This window comes from Crocuta crocuta, unplaced genomic scaffold (genome assembly GCF_008692635.1).
Source record: "Crocuta crocuta isolate KB4526 unplaced genomic scaffold, BGI_CrCroc_1.0 scaffold205, whole genome shotgun sequence".
In the NCBI taxonomy this organism is placed as follows: domain Eukaryota; kingdom Metazoa; phylum Chordata; class Mammalia; order Carnivora; family Hyaenidae; genus Crocuta; species Crocuta crocuta.
Window position 1 is genome coordinate 5,218,245 of NW_027530644.1, and position 20,069 is coordinate 5,238,313.

The 20,069-nt window shown below is 35.9% G+C and overlaps 1 protein-coding gene across 4 annotated transcripts in view; it reads left to right on the plus strand.

Annotated features, from left to right (window-relative positions):
- Positions 1 to 20,069, plus strand: part of PHF3 (PHD finger protein 3) — an 82,235-nt gene that overhangs the window by 27,457 nt on the left and 34,709 nt on the right. For 2 of the 4 annotated variants that reach the window (XM_077769087.1, XM_077769088.1), the window contains one exon: positions 16,065 to 16,226. In XM_077769087.1, the coding sequence (XP_077625213.1) occupies positions 16,065 to 16,226 (162 nt within the window). Of the gene's footprint in view, positions 1 to 15,054; positions 15,151 to 16,064; positions 16,227 to 20,069 lie in introns of those variants that run through there. The other 2 variants (XM_077769089.1, XM_077769090.1) reach the window with 2 other exon arrangements.

Sequence of the window (20,069 nt, forward strand, 5' to 3'; positions counted from 1 at the left end):
GGTTTAGTAGAAAAATCTTCCTAGGCTTAAGGTTTAACGTTGATAAAAATCCTTTAAATCAAATCTGATAACACTTTGGTCACGTAGGAAAATTGTCAAATAAATGACCTTGACTAATGGACAAGCAGTATTGGCTTTAGTAGAGAAACATTCGTGTGATGTTTTAGTAAAGCAATTTTCCTATATAAAATATTCTCCAAGAAGGAGATAGTTTTAGAATGAGTTTTTATTTTAACTATTTTGGGTGGATCATTTTCTAAAACATGTTAGATAAGTCTTCGTTTTTAAAAAATAGTATAGTGAACATAATTTAGCTTTTCACTGATTCAATTATCTTAGGAAATAAATTATTTTATCATTCATTAGTAGTGATATCCTTAGGTACTGTTTTAAGTAGGGCTTTTGGTCCCTACAGTAATTGTGGTGGAGGCAAATAAACAAATTAAAAAAATTTTTTTAATGATTTATTTTTCCTGTTAAAATAATAATGTTTTTGGAACTATCAGAGTATCTTTCTCAAGCACCTGTATAGTCTTTCTAATCTCAGGAAAGTGAGATTATTAGAAATACGTGAAATAAAAGAGGGTACATGCTTGTAAATTAAGGGATGTGTGTGTGTAACACAGACAGAAATTTTACTAAAGTAGTTTTTCACTGAAGCCTGCTGTATACTTTTCCTTATGAAGGGCCCTAGAATTAGAATCTTAACTGAAATGAACTTGGGTGATTGGAATCATCCAGTCCAAATTGCTCATCCAGACTCCTTAAAGAGCCCAGCGAGACTTACTGAAATAATGGAAAGTATGTACTGACTCCTAAACCTACATTATGAAATGGAAGGAGATATGTTTCACTACATATACAGTTGCTTGAAGACTAAATACACAAAGCATTAATTCTTATTTTGCTTATTAAGTCAAGATCTTTATATATAGATCTATATATTTTTATTAGACATTTTTATGTTCTCTTGTGTTTTTCAGGTTCTAATAATTATATGTTCTAAGTTTATTGCAGAGTTGACACTTTTATTCTATCAAGGTTATATCTTGTTAAAAAGTTTCAGTGTTAACTGAGGTATAATTGGCATATAAAATTGTAAGATATTTAGAGTGTATATCATGGTGATTTGATATACTTTGTGAAAGGATTCCCCCATCATGTTAATTAATATATCACCACATTGCATATTCATGTTCATATTCACATATTTATTTGATGAGAACATTGCACTTTTAGCAGGTTTCAGTTAATGCAGTAAAGTGGTATCAATTACAGACATCATGTTTTACAATAGATTTTCAGACTGTATTCATTGTATATCTGGAAGTTTGTACCCTTTTACCCACCTCAACCTCTTCCTATTTCCCCCACCCCCGGCCCCTGTCAACCACATTTTTATACTCTGTTTTTGTAAGAGTATTATTTGACTTTATTTTTGATTCCACATATAAGTGATATTATGTAGTATTTGTCTTTCTCTTGACTTATTTCACTTAGCATAGTATCCTCCAAGTCTTTCCATGTAATTGCAAATGGCAGGAGCTCCTTTCTCTTGGCTGTATAATATTTGTGTGTGTGTGTACGCATGCACATATACCACATCTTTATACATTCATCTATTGATGGACACTTCAGTTTTTATACTTTGCCTATTGTGAATAATGCTGCAAACATGGGAGTGCAAGTATCTCTTTGATACCTTGTTTTTGTTTGGTTTGGTATATATCCAGAAGTGGGCTTACTGGATCATATGGTAGTTCTATTTTTAGTATTTTGAAGAACCCCCATACTCTTTTCTATGGTGCCTCTACTAGTTTACATTCACACCACCAGTGTATAAGGATTCCCTTTTCTCCATATCCTCACTAATATTTGTTATTTTTTTTGTCTTTTTGAAGATAGCCATACTAACAGGTGTGAGGTGGTATTTCATCATGGTTTTGACTTGCATTTCCCTGATAATTAGGGATGTTGAACATCTTTTCATATACCTGTCCATTTGGCCATTTATTTGTCTTTTTTATTATTATTTTTAAATTATTTTTAATGTTTATTTTTGAGAGAAAGAGAATATGAGTGGGGGAGGGATAGAGAGAGAGGGAGACACAGAATCTGAAGCAAGCTCCAGGCTCTGTACTGTCAGCACAGAGCCTGATGTGGGGCTTGAATCCACAGACTGAGAGATCATGACCTGAGCCAAAGTCAGATGCATAACTGACTGAGTCACTCAGGTGCCCCATATTTGTATTTCTTCTTCGGAAAAACGTCTTTTCAGTTCCTCTTCCTATTATTTCATTGGATTGTTTGTTTGCTATTGAGTTGTGTGAGTTCTTTATATACTTTGGGTATCAACCCCTTATCAAATATATGATATGCAAATATTTTCTCCCACTTGTGTATTTTTGCTTCTGCTGTCCTTGTTTTTGGTGATAAATAAAAAAAAAATTTTTTCCAAAACTGATATAAAGAGCCTACCCTCTGATTTTCTTACAGGAGTTTTATGATTTCATGTTTTATGTTCCAGTCTTTAATTCTTTTGAGTTGATTTTTGTATATGATGTGAGATAGAGGTCCATTTTCATTCTTTTGTATGTGGCATCTAGTTTTCCCAACACTATTTATTGAAGAGAATCCTTTCTCCATTGTATATTCTTGGGCTCTGCTGTCATAAATTAATTGACTATATATGCATGGGTTTATTTCTGGGTTCTGTATTCTGTTCTCCTGATTTATGTGTATTTTTGTGCCAGCACGATATTGTTCTGATTGCTATCGCTTTGTAATGTAGCTTGAAATCAGGGAGTGTGATGCCTCTAGCTTTGTTCTTCTTTTTTCAAGATTGCTTTGGCTATTTGGGGTCTTTGGTGATTCTATACAAATTTTAGGATTGATTGTTCTGTTTCTGTGAAAAATGCCATTGGAATTTTGATAAAGGTTGAATGAATCTATAGATTTCTTTGAGTTGTTTGGGAATTTTAACATTAATTTTTCTAATCTATGATGGAGTATCTATTTTTGCCTTCTTTCTTTCATAAATGTCTTAATAGTTTACAGTGTACAGATCTTTCACGTTTTTTGTTAAACTTACTCCTAAGTGTTTTATTCTTTTTGATGCAGTTGTAAATGGTAGGTAGAAATTTTAGCAGTTCTACTCTTAAGAAGTTTTAGTTCCTATGAATATATTCTGAAAAAAAGCTACTAATTATATCTTTTTGAGTGAGTAGATGTTTTATTGTTTGGTAGTTCCATGGTGGGATACTTCTTTTTTTTTTTTTTAATATTTTTTTTTATTTATTTCTAGGAGAGAGAGAGACAGCATGAGCAGGGGAGGGTCAGAGAGAGAGGGAGATACAGACTCAGAAACAGGCTCCAGGCTCTGAGCTGGCAGTCAGCACAGAGCCCGACGCGGGGCTTGAACCCACGAACCACGAGATCATGACCTAAGCGAAAGTCGGACGCTTAACCGACTAAGCCACCCAGGCGCCCCCCATGGTGGGATACTTCTAATCTTTGTTTTCTAAATTGTTAGTATTCTTACTCTTGAGTTCTGCAAGATTCTGCAATGGGTCCATCTGCACTACTCTGATGGAGTAGAGGTGTTTTATTCTGTTTCTTATGCTTATTAAGGGTAATTCCGTGATTAGAGTCTAGTTTAGGTGGAGATTCTAATCTCCTGAGGTAGAAACTTGGGAACAGTGACATTTGTGTATACTTTCATGCAGTTCATTTAAACTGCTTAAGGTTGAACACTGTGTGTTCTAGCTGTGTTCAAGGAATTAGGGATATATTAGAAAGCATAATGACAAATTCCTGCTGTCATGGAGTTTACATTTTATTTACTATTGTGTATAACACCATTAAAATTCTTTTCCTGGCTATTACAGATTTGGGATGTTTTACCTACTGAAAAATGTGTAATCCTCCAAGAACTTTTAGCTTGGCCTCATTTGTTTTTGTTTTCCTCTTATATTTCAGTAAAAGTGAACCAAATTTTATAGAACAAAGTGCGTAATTGGGATCTGATTCATTGAAATGGGAAACTCAGTAAATAATGGTAAAGTCCATATTATAAGACAATTAAGTTGCATTTTTTTCAAATGATTCTTGTTTTATGGCACCATTCTCATTAAATACCATTCCAGGCATCAACAGCTTATGGCATGGCTCTGCAATACTGAGCTATAATAACTTGCTTTGGTATAAAAGTGGTTGGTACTGTTTGTTCATTTAATAAATATTTATTGCATACCCATCAGGTACCAGACTCTCCATTGCTGGAGGGTACAGTTTTGTTTGAGACAAATAAGGCCCCTATCTTCACAGAGCTCACAAAGAATGTAAAGTGATAGAGTGTGTCTGGTTGTTTGGTGGCGGAGGCCATGGTGTATTTGAGTTGGGCTGGTCAGAGGAGGCAACTCTGTGAAGGTGGCATTAAAAGTGGCAGTGTTCGAGGGCTGCCTGGGTGACTAAGTTGGTTAAGCGTCTGACTCTTGATTTTGGCTCAGTTCATGGGATTTAGTCCCACATTGGGCTCTGCACTGACAGCACAGAACCTGTTTAGGATTTTCTGTCTCCCTTTCTCCCTGCCCTTCTCCTAGTCTCTCTCAAAATAAACAAACTTAAAAACAAATTGTAGCATTCATAGAGACATGTAGTAGCCAGCCTTTTGAAGATACTGGATTCCTACATAAGTGAAGTACCTTCCACGGAGAAATAGCAAATGGAAAGTATGCATTGATTTAAGTGGTGGTTAGTTAATCCTTTTTCTCAGATTAAAGTAATCCACTGTTAATAAATAGCTCTAGTATTCCTTGGGTTATGATTATGTGATTACATTCAAATTTAGTTTTTTATCCAGGAGAGTCTATAATGGGTAGAATATATAAATGAATTGGGAGACAAAGATTTTCCCCTGTGCTATCCCACCAAAAAAGAAAAAAAAAACCCTAAGAAATAAAAATAAAATTTAGATGATGAGAAACAGTCCTTAAGCAACTGAGTAATCCCCACTACTCCCTACACACTTGATATTGTATTAACATTGTTGACCCGCTCACTGTAAGTTTTCCAGATTTTGCCAGTGGATGGCCAAGTGCCTCTTTGTGCTTGTTTTTAGAAGCATTGGCTGGAGTTAATCCATTTGGAAACTTGATACGTGCATTTTGTTATTTTCCTTAGTTTCATAATAAATATTTTCTAGCAGTTAACTTTCTTATGATTTTAGCCCTTATATCCTATATTTAGATACATATTTAGATATTTATGAAATTGGATTTTCATGTTTCAAGATTAAGGTTTTATTTTCTGGTTTTCACTGGTCATATGTAGTTAACATGGTGAGATATCCACTCTACTTTTTGTTTTATCCGTGCTTGGTAAAATTGAAGGGCATGTATACTCTGTGAGAATCCTTTCAGTTGAATTTCAGTGTTATCACACATGATTTGGAAATTCATTTTGTATACATTTATATATATTTATTATATATTTATATTGCCTTATTCTTTTGTTCTTTGCTTATAACGCAGCTTCTGGAGGGAATTCTCTTGTGTTCTCTATCCCCAGCATCTTTCTTCCAGATTGTGCTGCTAGATCCCAAGACTGTTTTCTTTATTTGTTTCTTTGTTTGTTTCTCTCTCTCTCCCCCCCCTTCCCTTTTCATCAGTGGCTTTCTGTCAGACTTTTGAAATGATCTGTTCACTTGATTAGAACTCCTGTTGTTCTGTAACCTTCCTGTCTTCTTTCTCTCAGTTTCTTTTGATATTCCTCTTCATTTTCCTGACCTCTAAGCACTAGAGTATCTCAGGGTTCAGATTTCAGGTATCTTCTCTATTTTCTACTTACTGCTGTGCTTATGTTATCTGATTTTATAATTTAAAAAACTCTTTATAGGGCACCTGACTTGCCTGGTTGGTAGTGCATGTGGCTCTTGACCTGAGGATTGTAAATTCGAGGCCCATGTTGAGTGTAGAGACTACTTAAATAAAATCTTGGGGCTCCTGGGTGGCTCAGTCGGTTGAGTGTCTGACTTGATTTCGGCTTTGGTCATGATCCCAGGGTCGTGGTATAGAGTATTCTTGTCAGGCTTGGTGCTGAGTGTGGAGCTTATGATTCTCTCTCTGTCTGTCTCTGTCTCTGTCTCTGTCTCTGTCTCTCTCCCTCTCCCTCCCTCTCTCCCCCTCTCTCCCTCCCTCCTCTCAATAAAATAATATAAAAATAAATAAAATCCTTAAAAAATACTCTTTGTAATTAAACTTGTACATGTATCTGATTATGTATCCTTAGTCTCAACTTCGTCTAAACTCCAGACTCCTGTGTTAATGTCTTTGGATGTCTAATGGGTATCTTAAGCTTAATGTCTAAAACTGAACTCTTGAAGCCTACTTTCCCATTCCCCAGTTCCCTTAGTGCCACTTATTCCTATAGTCTTTCCCATCTCTATAAATGGCAAGTCCTTTTGAATTGCTCAGCAAAAAACTTTGAAGTCATTATTTTACTTACCTTTTTCTTTCATATTTTCATATTTGGTTGGTCAGCAAATCTTGTTGGCTTTATTTTCAGGGTATATCCAGAATCTGGCTACTTGTACTTCTCATTTTCTTCACTACCACTGTGGTCTTAGCCATTTCCATCTCTCATCTGGATTACAGCATTAGCCTCTAAGTGGCTTCCCAGCTTTTGCCCTTTGGGATTTGTTACAGTCCGTTCTGAAAAGAGTATCGAAAGTGATCCTTTACAAAGTTAGATCATAATCATGCCTGTGTATTCAGTGCTGTGGTAACTTTCTATTTCACACAAAGAAAAAAAAGCTAAAGTCCTTGTAACTTAGACCCTTCTTAGTTTCCCCTGATATCTCTGCAATTTTATCTGCTGTTCTCCCCCCTTACTCTCCCTAATCTAGCCACAGAGACCTGTCCCCATTCTGTTCTGATATCCTAGGCATGTTCCTTCTTCAGGGTCTAGGTATTTGATATGCCTTCTAGAAAGCTGTTGCCCCAACTTGTTCAGAATTTTCTTTCTTTTTTTAAAACGTTTATTTATTTTAGAGAGGGAGAGAGAGAGAGAGAGAGACAGAGACAGAGTGCTAGTGGGAAGGGACAGAGAGAGACAGACAGAATCCAAAGCAGGTTCCAGGCTCTGAGCTGGCAGTACAGAGCTCCATGTGGAGCTCGAACCCACAAACAGCGAGATCATGACCTGAGCCAAAGACAGATACTTAACTGACTGAGCCACCCTGCACCCTGTTCAAATTTTTCTTGCAGTCACCTCAGTAGTGTCATTCCCAAGCTCCTTCCAGCCTGTATAGTACCTTTTTGAGAATTAGAAAAAGGCATCCTTGGGTGCGCCTGTGTGGCTCCTTGATTAAGCTGCTGACTCTTGATCTTGGCTGAGGTCATGATTTCACAGTTAACTCATTTTGAGCCTCATGTTAGGCTCTGCGCTGACAGGGCAGAGCCTGCTTGGGATTCTCTCTCCCCCCTCCCTCCTTCTCTAGCGTGTGTGTGCACTAGTGCGTGATGCTCTCTCTCTCTCAAATAAATAAACTTACCAAAAAAGAAAAAAAGAGGCATCCTTTTCTTCTGTGCAAGGTTGGAGAGCAGACAGAGGCCTGGATTTCAGTCTTCACTTTTCCTTTGGGCCAGAAGCTGTTGTGCAGTAAACAACCAGTACAAGTATCCCTGGCTTTCCTTGGCTATTTATTAAATTACAAACCATCCTTCATTCCTCTCTCCACGCTTTTACTCTTTCCTTTTAATTGTTAATTAAGACTTATCATCTAACATGTGTATGTTTGTTCCACTCTCATTTTAAAATGAAGCTTTATGGAAGCAGGTTTTTAAAAAATTTTTGTACTTTATGAAAAACATCAAACAAAGCAGTGAAGAATAGTATAATGAACCTCAGTGTACTTGCTACTTAGCTTAAACAGCTAATAGTTGGTTTTAATTCGTTTATACCTAACTCCTCCTTACCTACCCCCACTCCACGATTATTGAAGCACAGCTCAGAAGTCATGTAATTTCATCTGTAAATATTTCAGCATGTATCTCTAGTGTAACAATTCTTTATTTTAAAAAATAACCACAATAATATCCAAATATTAAAAGAATTTTAAAGATTGTTCTTAATGTTTTCAAGTGTGCAGTCAACTTCCAGTTTTACCCAGTTCTCTAAACATTTTTTTAAAGTGTATATTGGAATTAAATAAGGTCAGTATATGTATGTAAGTATACATCAGTCTGTATAAGTCCCCTCCATCCCATCCCCTTTCTTAATATTTATTTGTTGAAAAAAAACAAGTCATTTTGTCTTTGAGTATTCTCTATCATTGGTATCTAGAATGATCTGGGCCAGCATGTGACATATATAATAGGTACTCAGTAAGTTTTTAAAGGAATTAACTGAAAGGTAAATAATTTATATAGTATTCTAGGTTGGGATTAAAATGTGAAATTTGTATGGAATGATTACCATCTGACTGTTAGCTTGGTAGAATGATCTTGGCAATAAGAGAAATTATTTAGACAGTTGAGAAGGGATCACATGAAGGGCACTTAGGGCCATAGAATGTTATTTGAAAGAATCTGCCAAGATATACTTAATAATTGCTACCATTTAAGATCTTATTATTTGTATACCAAGCACTGTATTAGAATTTATATTAGCTTAAAAAAAAAAGCTAAACTAGTTAGTTCAGTTTTTACAGCAATCTTTCAATGAAGGGTTTAGTCTTCATTTCCCATTGAGGTAATTGAAGTTTAGTGGGGGAAGTGGAGGAGAAGTGGGTGCTCGGCATTAATGTTTTTCTTAAACTTTATGATACTAAAGACCTCTCCTTAAAACCATATGCATGTATAGCTTTGATAAAAAGGAAAAAAAATAACAAAGTTGTATCGATAATACTACTTACCTCTGCATAGCAAACCTTCGTATAGTGTGTCTTTTCTTAGCTGCTTCTTCTAGCAGTCACAGATATTTTGGGAAAAAATTTTTAATGGTACTATTTTAATGTGAGATGGATTAGAAAATGTAAGAAGGGAAAAAATCTCTGAAATAACTATTACTAGCATTTTGGTGTATGTATTTTCTTTTTCTTTTCTTTTTTTTTTTTTTACCAAATAGTTTATTGTCAANCTCTTGGTCTCTCTTGTTGGGACCTTGGTTATTTTATTTTCCTATGCGTAGTGATATTTGGGACTCTCCACCTTGTGTACTCTAGGTTGTTTCTTGAGGTAGCCCTGGAAAAGAAAACAGACAGACAAACACAGGGAGCAGGAGCACACAAACACACAGGCTAATTCAAGTTAGACAGCTCTCTCAGTGGATTCTCCGTCCTTTTTCTCCCAATCTCTCAGGTTTTGTAAGGTTTCCAGTGGCTTCAGATCTTTTCTGTGTGATGTATGGGCGCGAGTGCAAGTACGGAGCTCCTTACTTCTACGCCATCTTGCCCCCTCTATCTTGGTGTATGTATTTTCGTGTGTGTGAATATAGAACTTGGGAAACAGTTATATTATGCCGTGTGCAATTCTTTCCCTCGTATAATGCCCATTTAGTATATTGAAGACTGAAGATCTATCGTGAAAAAAATTGTTCTAATTTGCTTTAACCTGGTGTCTGTCTTCTAGACTTATTTGATAGTGGGAATATTTGTGCACATTTAAATAGAAGACTTTAGAATGTGGTAGATTACAGCAGGAAGGATGGATAATTTGATAGTATTGGAGTAACTGAAGATAGCATTCTAAAAAGAACAGTTAGCTTAGATTGACACTAAATAGTACTAAAATAAAATAAACAAGGAAAAATACTCGCATCAAATAGGTAACATAGACAATTACGTAAAGAATTCTAATACATTAAAAACATCTTCACACATGAATGGAAGAGTAGGGAAAGCTAACAAATACAAAAAGGCAGTATATACATTCTGAAGTGTTCAAGGTTTTTTAGTAACTGTTTCTTTTAAAAATCTGAGACTAAATTCTAGTGAATTCTTATTAATATGAATCTCTTTACACTGTAAATTGTTTATAATCTCTTTGGAAAGCTATGTGATGAGATAATAAAATAATAAAATATGTATATTCTCATTCTTTGACTCAGTAAACCTGTGTTTTGAAGTTTATTGTAAAAAATGAGTTGAAAAAAATGTGTGCATAGTAGCAGTTTAGTATTTTTCAAATTAGGAACATCTAATATCTAAAATGATACATTCACCCATTTTAATTTTATGTAACATACAACTTGATGTATATCATGCCACAGCCTCTTCTAGGAATGAAAGTATGAATCATCCATGAAGGAAGTAACTCTCCCTGAAGGGAGTTTGAGTAGATGCTGGGTGGTATTTTGCAGCATTAGAGAAGAAAGCTGTGGGGGCTCTGTTAGGAGGATGTAACTGAAAATTTTTTTTTACTTCAAAACAGAAGCCCTGTAATAGATATCTAACCTTTATTATTGTGATGCTGCAATATCATGGCTCTTTAGTTTTTTCTCAAGTTTGATACGTAATGTCAACTTTTTTTTTTTTTTTAAGTTTATTTATTTTGAGAGAGAGCAAGAGCACTAGCTGGGTAGGGACAGTGAGAGAGGGAAAGAGAGGATTCCAGGTAGACCGTGCACTGTCAGCACAGAGCCCGACATGGGGCTTAAACTCCCAAACCATGAGATCATGACCTGAGCCAAAGCCAAGCAAGAGTCGACACCAAACCAGCTGAGCCACCCAGATGCCCCAATGCCAATTTCTATAACAGAGGAAACAGTTGTTCTAGAAATAGTTGAATTTGGCCTTTGCACTGCCAGCATGAATTAAAGCATGTCAAGTGTGAAGAATTTCATACTGTACTGTGGTTCTCCCTTTTATATAGTATTAAAGTGATTTAAACTAATTCTGTTGTTGAGAAATTCAATAAGTTTACTCCAGATGGCTTGGTTTTATATTCTTTATCTCATTTACCTCTTCTTCCCAAAAAGATAGGTTAGAAGTAAACTGTCTAGAATAAAGTAATGTTAGTGTAGGGAGGACTTCACATAGACTTGACTGGCCTCAGAACTCAGATTTAATTAGGTCCATTTGCAGATGGGGATGGGAGGAATTTTAATGTGATCTAAATTCAAGATCAGGGATTTCTGAGTATGATAGATTTTATGCCAAAATTTCAAAATGAGAGTGACCTCTAATTCTGGAATCTGGGAGGGAGGAAGAAACATTGCTTTTTCTGTATGGCATAGTCATACACTTGTCTCCTAAAGAGTCTAGGTCATTGCATTGTTTTGGTAACCCCAAATTTCCATTTTAGTGAATTTAAGAAGTTGGTTATCAAATATTGAATCTTGGTTAGCCTTGTGGCAGAAGGAGGGGGAGATTTGAGAGGTCCTTGAAAATAGGCACTGTTCTGAAAAAAATCCAAATTCTCCTTTACTTCTATTCATTTTCTTAGAAGAAGTTGGATTAAACTTTTTAAAACACATGTACCTAATTGGGTTTTGCCAGAGATTATTCATTCTGCATTGTGAATTAACGTCAGTCAAATGAATAGAATCAAAGAAATTTCAGATACTTTAAAAAACTTGGTTTGTTCTGGGGGGAGTTGAGGAAAAGCAGAGAGGGAGAAGGAATACATAATTTTTAGGGTGGGTACATGAGCGGAGAGACTGAAACGGTGCCAGATACTGTTCTAAGCTTTTTATATGTATTAATTTAATCATCACAGCCACCCTCTGAGCCACTAGTATTTTCTCCATTTTATTGAAGAATTTGAGGCACAGAGAAGTTACATTAGGTGCTTTACTTGCAGGCCTTGTTTAGATGAGAGCCCTGGAAATGTTGGAAACCAGATAGCGGTTGATTTAATGTAAAGATGGACTTTTTGAGGTGAAGGAAATGTATTGTCAGGTAGAGCAGGAGTACAAAGAAGGCTGCATTCTTGGAAATCTCAAGTCTGAGAAGCATCTCAAATGCAGCCTTAGATGTAATTGTAGATTTTTGACTTAGGAGGTTTTTGTATGATGATGGGACCTCAAGGCATCACTTACCTTCCAAGTTATTTATAATACGCACAAACCTGTGGAGGTCTTTGTTGATTTTCTCCTCCTCCCCTTCCTTTCCTTACCTTCCCCTTCCTGTTCCCCTTGCCCTTTCCTTTCTTCTGTTTTCTTTTCTTTTCTTTTTTTTTCTTTCTGCCACATTGTCTTTCCCTTCCCATTCCCTCACCTCCTTTTGTAAAGGTAATTCTCCTTACCTCACCTCCTTACATTTCCCTTCCCATGTCACTTAAATGGAGAAATCATCTTTTGTCCCTTTAACTTCCTTTAGTTGATTGTCCTATCTTTTACCATTAAACTTCTTAAAAATAAAAGACAGAGTGCAGTTCTCTCTCTTTATTCATTCACTTTTTAACCTCTTGTCATCTGATCCTCTGTGAAATTAGTGGATTTTCCTCCTTTCTTTGTTTTCTCCTGTAGCATTAACCTTCCCGATCCCTACTTCATTGAAATTCTTCTTCCTGTTTTTTGTGATGTTGTATTACCTTGATGCTTCTTTGCGTGCTCTTTTTCTTAATGTCATCAGTATATCTAGAAAGTGAAGTCACAATTTCACTTCCAAATTTGTTCTTTCCAACTTCTCTCTTTTGGTTAGTGAAAACATTTTTCCTACTTACCAACATTTAAATTTTCCTGGCCCCTTCTTTTCCCTAATTCTTTTGCTCAGCCAATATTTCTGGAGTGTATCCTATATGCCAGGTTACTATTCTAGGTTCTGGAGTTTCAGCATTGAATAAGAGAGAGTTCTGACTTGTAGACTTACTAACTAACTTCTAGTGCAGAAGATAGTTAATAAACAGATGTTTAATCAGATAGTGTGAAACATGTTTTAAAGGATAAAGTACAGTAAGGGTCTTTAGGCAGTGATGAGAGTTTTGGATAAGATTGTTAGGAAAAGTTTCTCTGAGAAGGTGATAATTTGAGTAAAACTTGAAAGAAGCAAGAGGGAACCATATGGATATCTGGAGAATAGCATCCCAGCCAGAGGGAATAACAAGTAACAAAGACCCTGATGATCTTATACTTCCTGAATTAGGAAAAAGGGTCAGTGTGAATGGAGTAGAGTGAATCATGGAGTGATAGGTGAGAAGTCAGAAAAGTTGGCTAGGGAAGATCTTAGGATCCTGTGGGACCTGGTTAGGATTTTGTACATAAATCTAAGTGTGGTGGTATGGTGACAAGAGTTTGGAGGGTCTTGAACAGAAGAATGGTGACAAGATAAGACTTTATGTTTTAGAAGGATCACCCTGATAACTGTGTGGGGAGTAAACTGCATGTGTATGTGTCTGGGCGGGGGAGTGTAAGAGTAGAAGAATCTGGGACACTATTATAGTCTTGATGAGAGATGATGGTAATTTGGAGTAGAATGTTAACTGTGGAGAGGGTAAATGGTCAGACAGATGAGTGATATGTTTTAGAGATAGAATTAGCAGCACTTGGATGTGGTAGATGAGGAGAGAGGAGCTCTAGGGGTAGTTCTAGAGTTTTGGATTTGAACAGCTGGGTGAATGGAGGTTCCATTACTGGAAGTACCTTAGGAGGGGCAGTTTTATTCAGGGGAGGGGGAAATGGGTGGAAGTAGTGTTTATTTTCAGTACGTTAAGCTCAAGATATCTGTTAGATAACCTAGTGTGAAGATGTCAAATTATACTCTTCCATAGGTCAAATGTGAGCTTGGGGTTGGAGAAAATCATTTTGGGAGTCATACAAATGTAGATGGTACTGGATTGAGTCACTTAGGGAGCTTTGAGTGTAGATAAAGATGAGAGGTGGGAGGACTGACCCTTAAGTCCCTCAGCGTGTAGACATCTGCAAGAAGAGGAGGCTCTGTTAAAGGATATTAATAAGTGGCTAGTGAGATAGGAAGAAGTGTGATGTTCAAAAGTGAAGTGTGGAGAGAGAGATTCAGGAAGGGGAGATGGGCTGCTATGTCCGAGGCTACTAGGAAATGGAGAAAGATAAAAATCTAACAATTGACCTGTGGATTTGGCTTGCTAAATCCCATTGCTTGCTTTGCAGTATAGTCTTAAAATTCAGAGCATAACTTTTCACTCCCTGCCAACAAACACTGTTAATCGGGCCTTATTTGCTTTTCTCCTGGACTGTTTTTATCTTTTGAACTTTTTCTTTTTCTCTTGATTACAATACAGGATACATGTTGATTGTAGAAAAGGTTTGAAAACAAAGAGACAGTATGACAGTGATGTAAAAAACTTATATTCCTTATCTCCCTTACCACTAGAGATAATCAGTGGTAAACACTCCAGTGCTCCCCGCCCCTGTCCATTTCTGTCTATGCATGTTTGTAATGCATATATTGTATATATGCTTTTATATAAAATTGAGATGAAACATAATCTTAAATTTTGTTTTTTTAAAATGAATGTTAAAAAATATTTGAGAATATGTGTGAATGTGTGGCAACATAAGTATTTCATCATGATGGAATAGCCTTCTGAACTGAACTCCCTAACTGTTTCTCCCCTAATTATATCTTAAATGAGTCATGATGAATTTTCCTAAAGTATATTCTTCTCTAAGCTTTTAGTGCATAGGAATAGTGATTAAAGCATAGACTATCTTTGAGAGTGATACATGCATATAGCAGGAAATGTAGAAAACAGGAAATATATTTTATAGAATTATTATTATAATTTTCATTTTTTTCCTGCTAATCTTTTTTTTGTTTGTCTGAATGTACATGCACATGCATTTCGTTTTTTACTAACAAAGATCACACTGTGTTTTCTAGCCAGCTTTTTTTTTCATAATTTATTCTTCTATTTATAACTTATTGGTCAAAGTATATAAGCAGTTTCATTGTTCTGTTTGTTGTCAAAGTGCTCTTCAAAAAGTTTGTACCATTTGAAAGTATATTTATAAAGAATTTTGTTCTCTTTAAATTTTAGGATAGACCACTATCTTGTTGAGCTCTTTTAATTGAAGTTCTTCTTGGATACAAAGATGAGGACTAGATAACTTCTTGAGGTTCCTTCTAACCCCTAGGATGAAGATAATAACTAACATTTGTGTAGTGCTCTAAAGTTTACAAAGTGAGTTCTCATACATCATCTCACTTGATCCTCACAACAGCCCTGTGAGGTAGGTAGGACAGGTATTGTTATTCTCATTTTAGAGATAAAGAAACCGATAGAGAGGTTAAGTGACTTGGTCAAGTTTTATTTAAGTGTTTTAGCTGGGATTTGAATCCAGGCCTTCTGATCTAAATAATCACACTCTTTTTACAAGATTACATTCAACTGCACATTTAGAATTGCTATATGTCAACTAGTTAAGTGAAATAAATTTGTTACTACAATTCAGAATATACAGTGTTTATATTTTCTTCAGTGTCCTCCAATCCTTTTCCTTATCTCCCCCTCCCCATTAAATGAAATGCTGTCTCTTTTGACTAGAAGGTAATTTAATTATATAGCTACATTAAACACCTACCATTTTACCTGGCATTTGGGAGAGGAGAAAGTTATGTTTTTCATTCTCTCTGTGTATATTTTTTTTTACTACCTCTCAAAGATGTACTTTCATACATGCAGCATAAAATCTTTAAGTAATAGAATTACACGTAGAACTAGAATCTTTTGCATCTAGCATGAACTTAGAATCACAAACTTTTCAGAGCATTAAACTTTTGTACTACTTTAACCAAAATTGGGATAATTGGGTTTTCAGGTTTTTATAGTTGCTTATGATAGTCACAGAGGTACAGTGAATAGTAAAATAGTAAGTGAGAGTGACAGTAGAGGCCAAATCAAGAACAATTATAGCTATTCTACACTAGTTACCTCAGAAGGTAGAAGTTTGGAAAGTTGAATTGGGAGCTTGATAGTGGCAGTATCACATAATAGGGATAGACCTGGAATACACCTAAGTTTTCATGATTGTATAGGGTAGTATTGCATTAAAGTGTCTCACAGTGTTTTCTGTACTGCCTTATAAATACTTAAGATCTTCAATATTTTTAAACATTAATTTTCTTGTTTTCGTTTTTTTTCTAGTTGTTGGTCTTGACGATATTATGGACGAAGGTGTTGTTAAAGAAAGTGGCAATGATACCATTGATGAAGAAGAACTGATTTTACCTAACAGGAATTTGAGGGACAAAGTAGAAGAAAATTCAGTGAGGTCACCAAGAAAATCACCTCGTTTAATGGCACAAGGTAATCCTTTCAGAGAGGTCTAGCTAGAAAATCAGAGGTATAGAGACAGATGTGATAGTTCATGACCTTGCTAAGCAAAGCTTGTATTTTCATGGTGTTTGGTAATCTAAGCATTTTGATAGTAATCAATTTCAAGATTATATTAATTTGTTGGTATAATTAAAAATTTTTTTGAAATTATATATTTACAAAATTTATTTTATTAGTTATTTTTTAATGTTTATTCATTTTTGAGAGACAGAGCATGAGGAGGGGAGGGGCAGAGAGAAGGAGACACAGAATCTGAAGCAGGCTCCAGGCTTTGAGCTGTCAGCACAGAGCCTGATGCGGGACCTGAGCTCACAAACTGCATGATCATGACCTGAGCTGAAGTCGGCTGCTTAACTGAATGAGCCACCCAGGCGCCCCTATTTTATTTTTTTAACGTTTATTCAATTTTTTTTTTTTTTTAAATTTATTTCTGTGAGAGAGAGACAGCGTGAGCAGGGGAGGGTCAGAGAGAGAGGAAGCAGGTGCCAGGCTCTGAACTAGCTGTCAGCACAGAGCCCGATGGGGGGCTCGAACCCACGAACCATGAGATCATGACCTGAGCCGAAGTCGGACGCCTAACCGACTGAGCCACCCAGGTGCCCCACGTTTATTCAATTTTGAGAGACAGACACAGAGCAGGAGCTAGGGAGGGGCAGAGAGAGACACACACACACACACACACAGAATCGAAAGCAGGCTTTAGGCTCTGACCTGTCAGCACAGAGCCCAACACGTGGCTCGAATTCACAAACTGTGAGATCATGACCTGAGCTGAAGTTGGATGCTTAACTGCCTGAGCCACCCAGGCACCCCTATATTTACACAATTTAAAGGACTGACTAATTCTGTTAAGTTTCTATTACTTATTTTTCTTTCCCCAGAGGAAATCATTAATTCTTTCAGCTGGTTTTATTAATTTTTTGGTATTTAGTTTCATGTCTCTAAGTAACATATTGCTACTTTTTGAATATTCTGATATAGGTATTTTTATTGACTTCCCACTCTGGATGATGAATTTAGTGTTTTTTTCTTTTGTTTTCATCACACAAAAGTACATTCTCTATGTTAGATCAATAGTAATTACGTTTTGTGACTATATGCTGTTAGAGATGATCGATTTTAATAAACTAAGGTTACTTTTTCTATACAACTTTTTGTCTTTCTGACTTAATAGTGTTTTTTTTGTTGTTCATTTGCTTTATACTTTTGTATATTGTACATATAGTTTTCTGTGTACGTATCAGTAATAACACCCCAACTACTCTGCTGGTGTCTAAATCTTTACTAAAAATACTGTAAATATCATATATTTTGTCATTTTCATTTTATTGAAGAAAATGGAGCTTTCTGATCTGTTCCCATGTGTACTGTATAAGCCTGATCCATAGCTATTATCCAAGGATCTTCTTTTCCTATTCTTCTGAGAATTCTGTTTGGTGTTCTGGTTCTTCCTCCTTTTTGGCTTACCTCCTTCACTTTGGTGACACTTTTTCCAGTAGTTTTGTGTGGAAAAGGAACATGGAGACATATTATAAAACTGCATATCTGCGAATATATTTAATCTGGTCTTATATTGGATTACCATCTGGTTGAATGTAGAATACAAGGTTGGACATAATTTTCCTTTGGAAATTTAAAAATGTTCTTCTAATTTCAGTGTTGAGAAGTTTATTCTGATTCCTTTTGTTTCTTTTTTGGTATGTTACCCCCTCCTGTAAGTTTGTGGAATCTTTTCAGCTCTAGTGTTTTGATATTTCTGATAATGTATCTTGGTGTAAGGTATTTTATGTATTGATTGAACTCTGGGTACTCCATAGTTCCTTTTAGTCTGAAAAGTATTATTCAATTCTGGGATAATGTTTTGCTTTATTTCATTGGTAATCCCTCTCTTTATTTTCTCAGCTCTTTTTCTTGAACTCTTTTATTTAAGTGTTAGAAGGAAAGGATTGACTCTTCTATTTTCTTAATCTTCCCTCCTTTCTATCTCTGTCTTTTTCCTCTCCTTGGTGAAATTTTCTCATGTTTGTCCTCCAACTTTTCCATCAAATTATATACATTTCTAATTTCTGAATGTTCTTTTTTTGTTTTGGGGTAGTCCTTCTTGTAGCATTGTGGTCTTGTTTCATGGATGCAGTATCTTCTGTCTTTCTTAAGGTACTTAACACTTTAAAAAGTGTTTTAAAAAGTTTTTTTGATCTCTTTTCACAGTTGCTTTTTTCTTCATGTTTCTCCTCCCCCCNCCATCTTTCATGTTAGGGACTTTTCTAAGGTTAACACTCAAAAGAGTGTGGGTTGGGTCTTGCCTACAGTGAGCTTCACTGTGTGGTTATCTGGCTATGCTTTTTATTTTTATTATTTTTTTATTTTGAGGAATTCCTGTTGTTAGAATTGAGGTTATTTATTCCCTTAGGCTAATTAGATTGGTAGTGTAATGGAAGCCCTTCAGGGAAGCTGACAGGGTGTCTCAGCTATACAAATTCACTTAATGATCACAAATTTCAGTGTACTTTTCCTGCCACTTTTATCTGTGCCTGATGTTCTTTAGTCCAGAAACCTTGTTTTATACTCTTCCAGAGAGCAAGCCTCTAATCTTAGATTAGGATCAGGAAAGGGCATTTGCCTGGCAGGTGGAATCAGGAAGAGGGAACTAGGGGTCTGACTGCTTCTCAGACAGCTTTCAACTCCTCTTCATTTCAACTGCCTGCCTTCATCCTCACTTTAGAATCATCTGAGGTCACGAATTCCTATCCTTTTTGATTATTGGTCTTGCGGACGCTGCCATCTTAGGGTTTGTCTCTTTTGGGTCACTTCCTGATGATCTCTTATTTGGCTTCCAGTATTGTCAGATTTTCTCCTCTTCTTCCATTCATTTTAGATTTATGCCTTTTGTATAGCTTTAGTGTGGGGTTTTGAAAAGTGGATTAAGTTAGATGCATGTTACTTTATCTTTTCCTCAACTTATATTTTTAATCAGTTTTTAAAATCAGTTATTTGGTAATACTTATAATTTTGAGTAATGAAAAGAAAAGGATGAATATTATGGACAAGTAATGATAATGTTTGACCTATACAACCAGGATTTAAACTAAGGCAGCTAATAATTGTTGGCTACTTACCTAATGATGAAATACGGTGTTGAATCCTGGGAGAATTAGAAAAGGTCTCTAAGACTAGGATAACCAGATATATTTTGTTCAAACTAGTACACTTTTGAGAGTAAAAGAATGTACTATTAATAATCACATCAGGACTGTAGGCATCACCAAGGACTGTTAAAGACAGGTGAAGACAAATGATACCTTTAAAAGTTTAGTGGTAGGGGTGCCTGGGTGGCTCAGCCAGTTAAGTGCCTGACTTTGAGTTGGGCTCGTGAGTTTGATCTCCACATCAGGCCCTCTGCTGTCAGCTCAGAGCTTGCTTCATGTCCTCCCCCCCGCCCCCCTTCTCTCTGTCCCTTACCCACTCACATTTTCTGTCTGTCTCTCTCTCGGTCTCTCTCAAACGTAAATAAATATTTTAAAAAATGTTTAGTGGAATATGACAGATAAACAGTGCTTAAGTATTGTTGCATAGTAGCGTTTTGCATTGAAGGGTAGGAAGGAGTCTTTTCATTTTTGGTAATTGATAGTAATCAATTTTTATGCTGTTGATTTGGAGGTATTGGATATGCATAGGTTTGGAAATAGTTTATTTTGTATTACATTTTGTGGGTTTTTCTAATTAGTGAATCCACTTTAGTTCTCTTTCTTTCTAGTTTCTTTGCACTCCATATGTTTTCCTTTTCTTGGAGGGTGAATTCAGATAGGGAAAAGA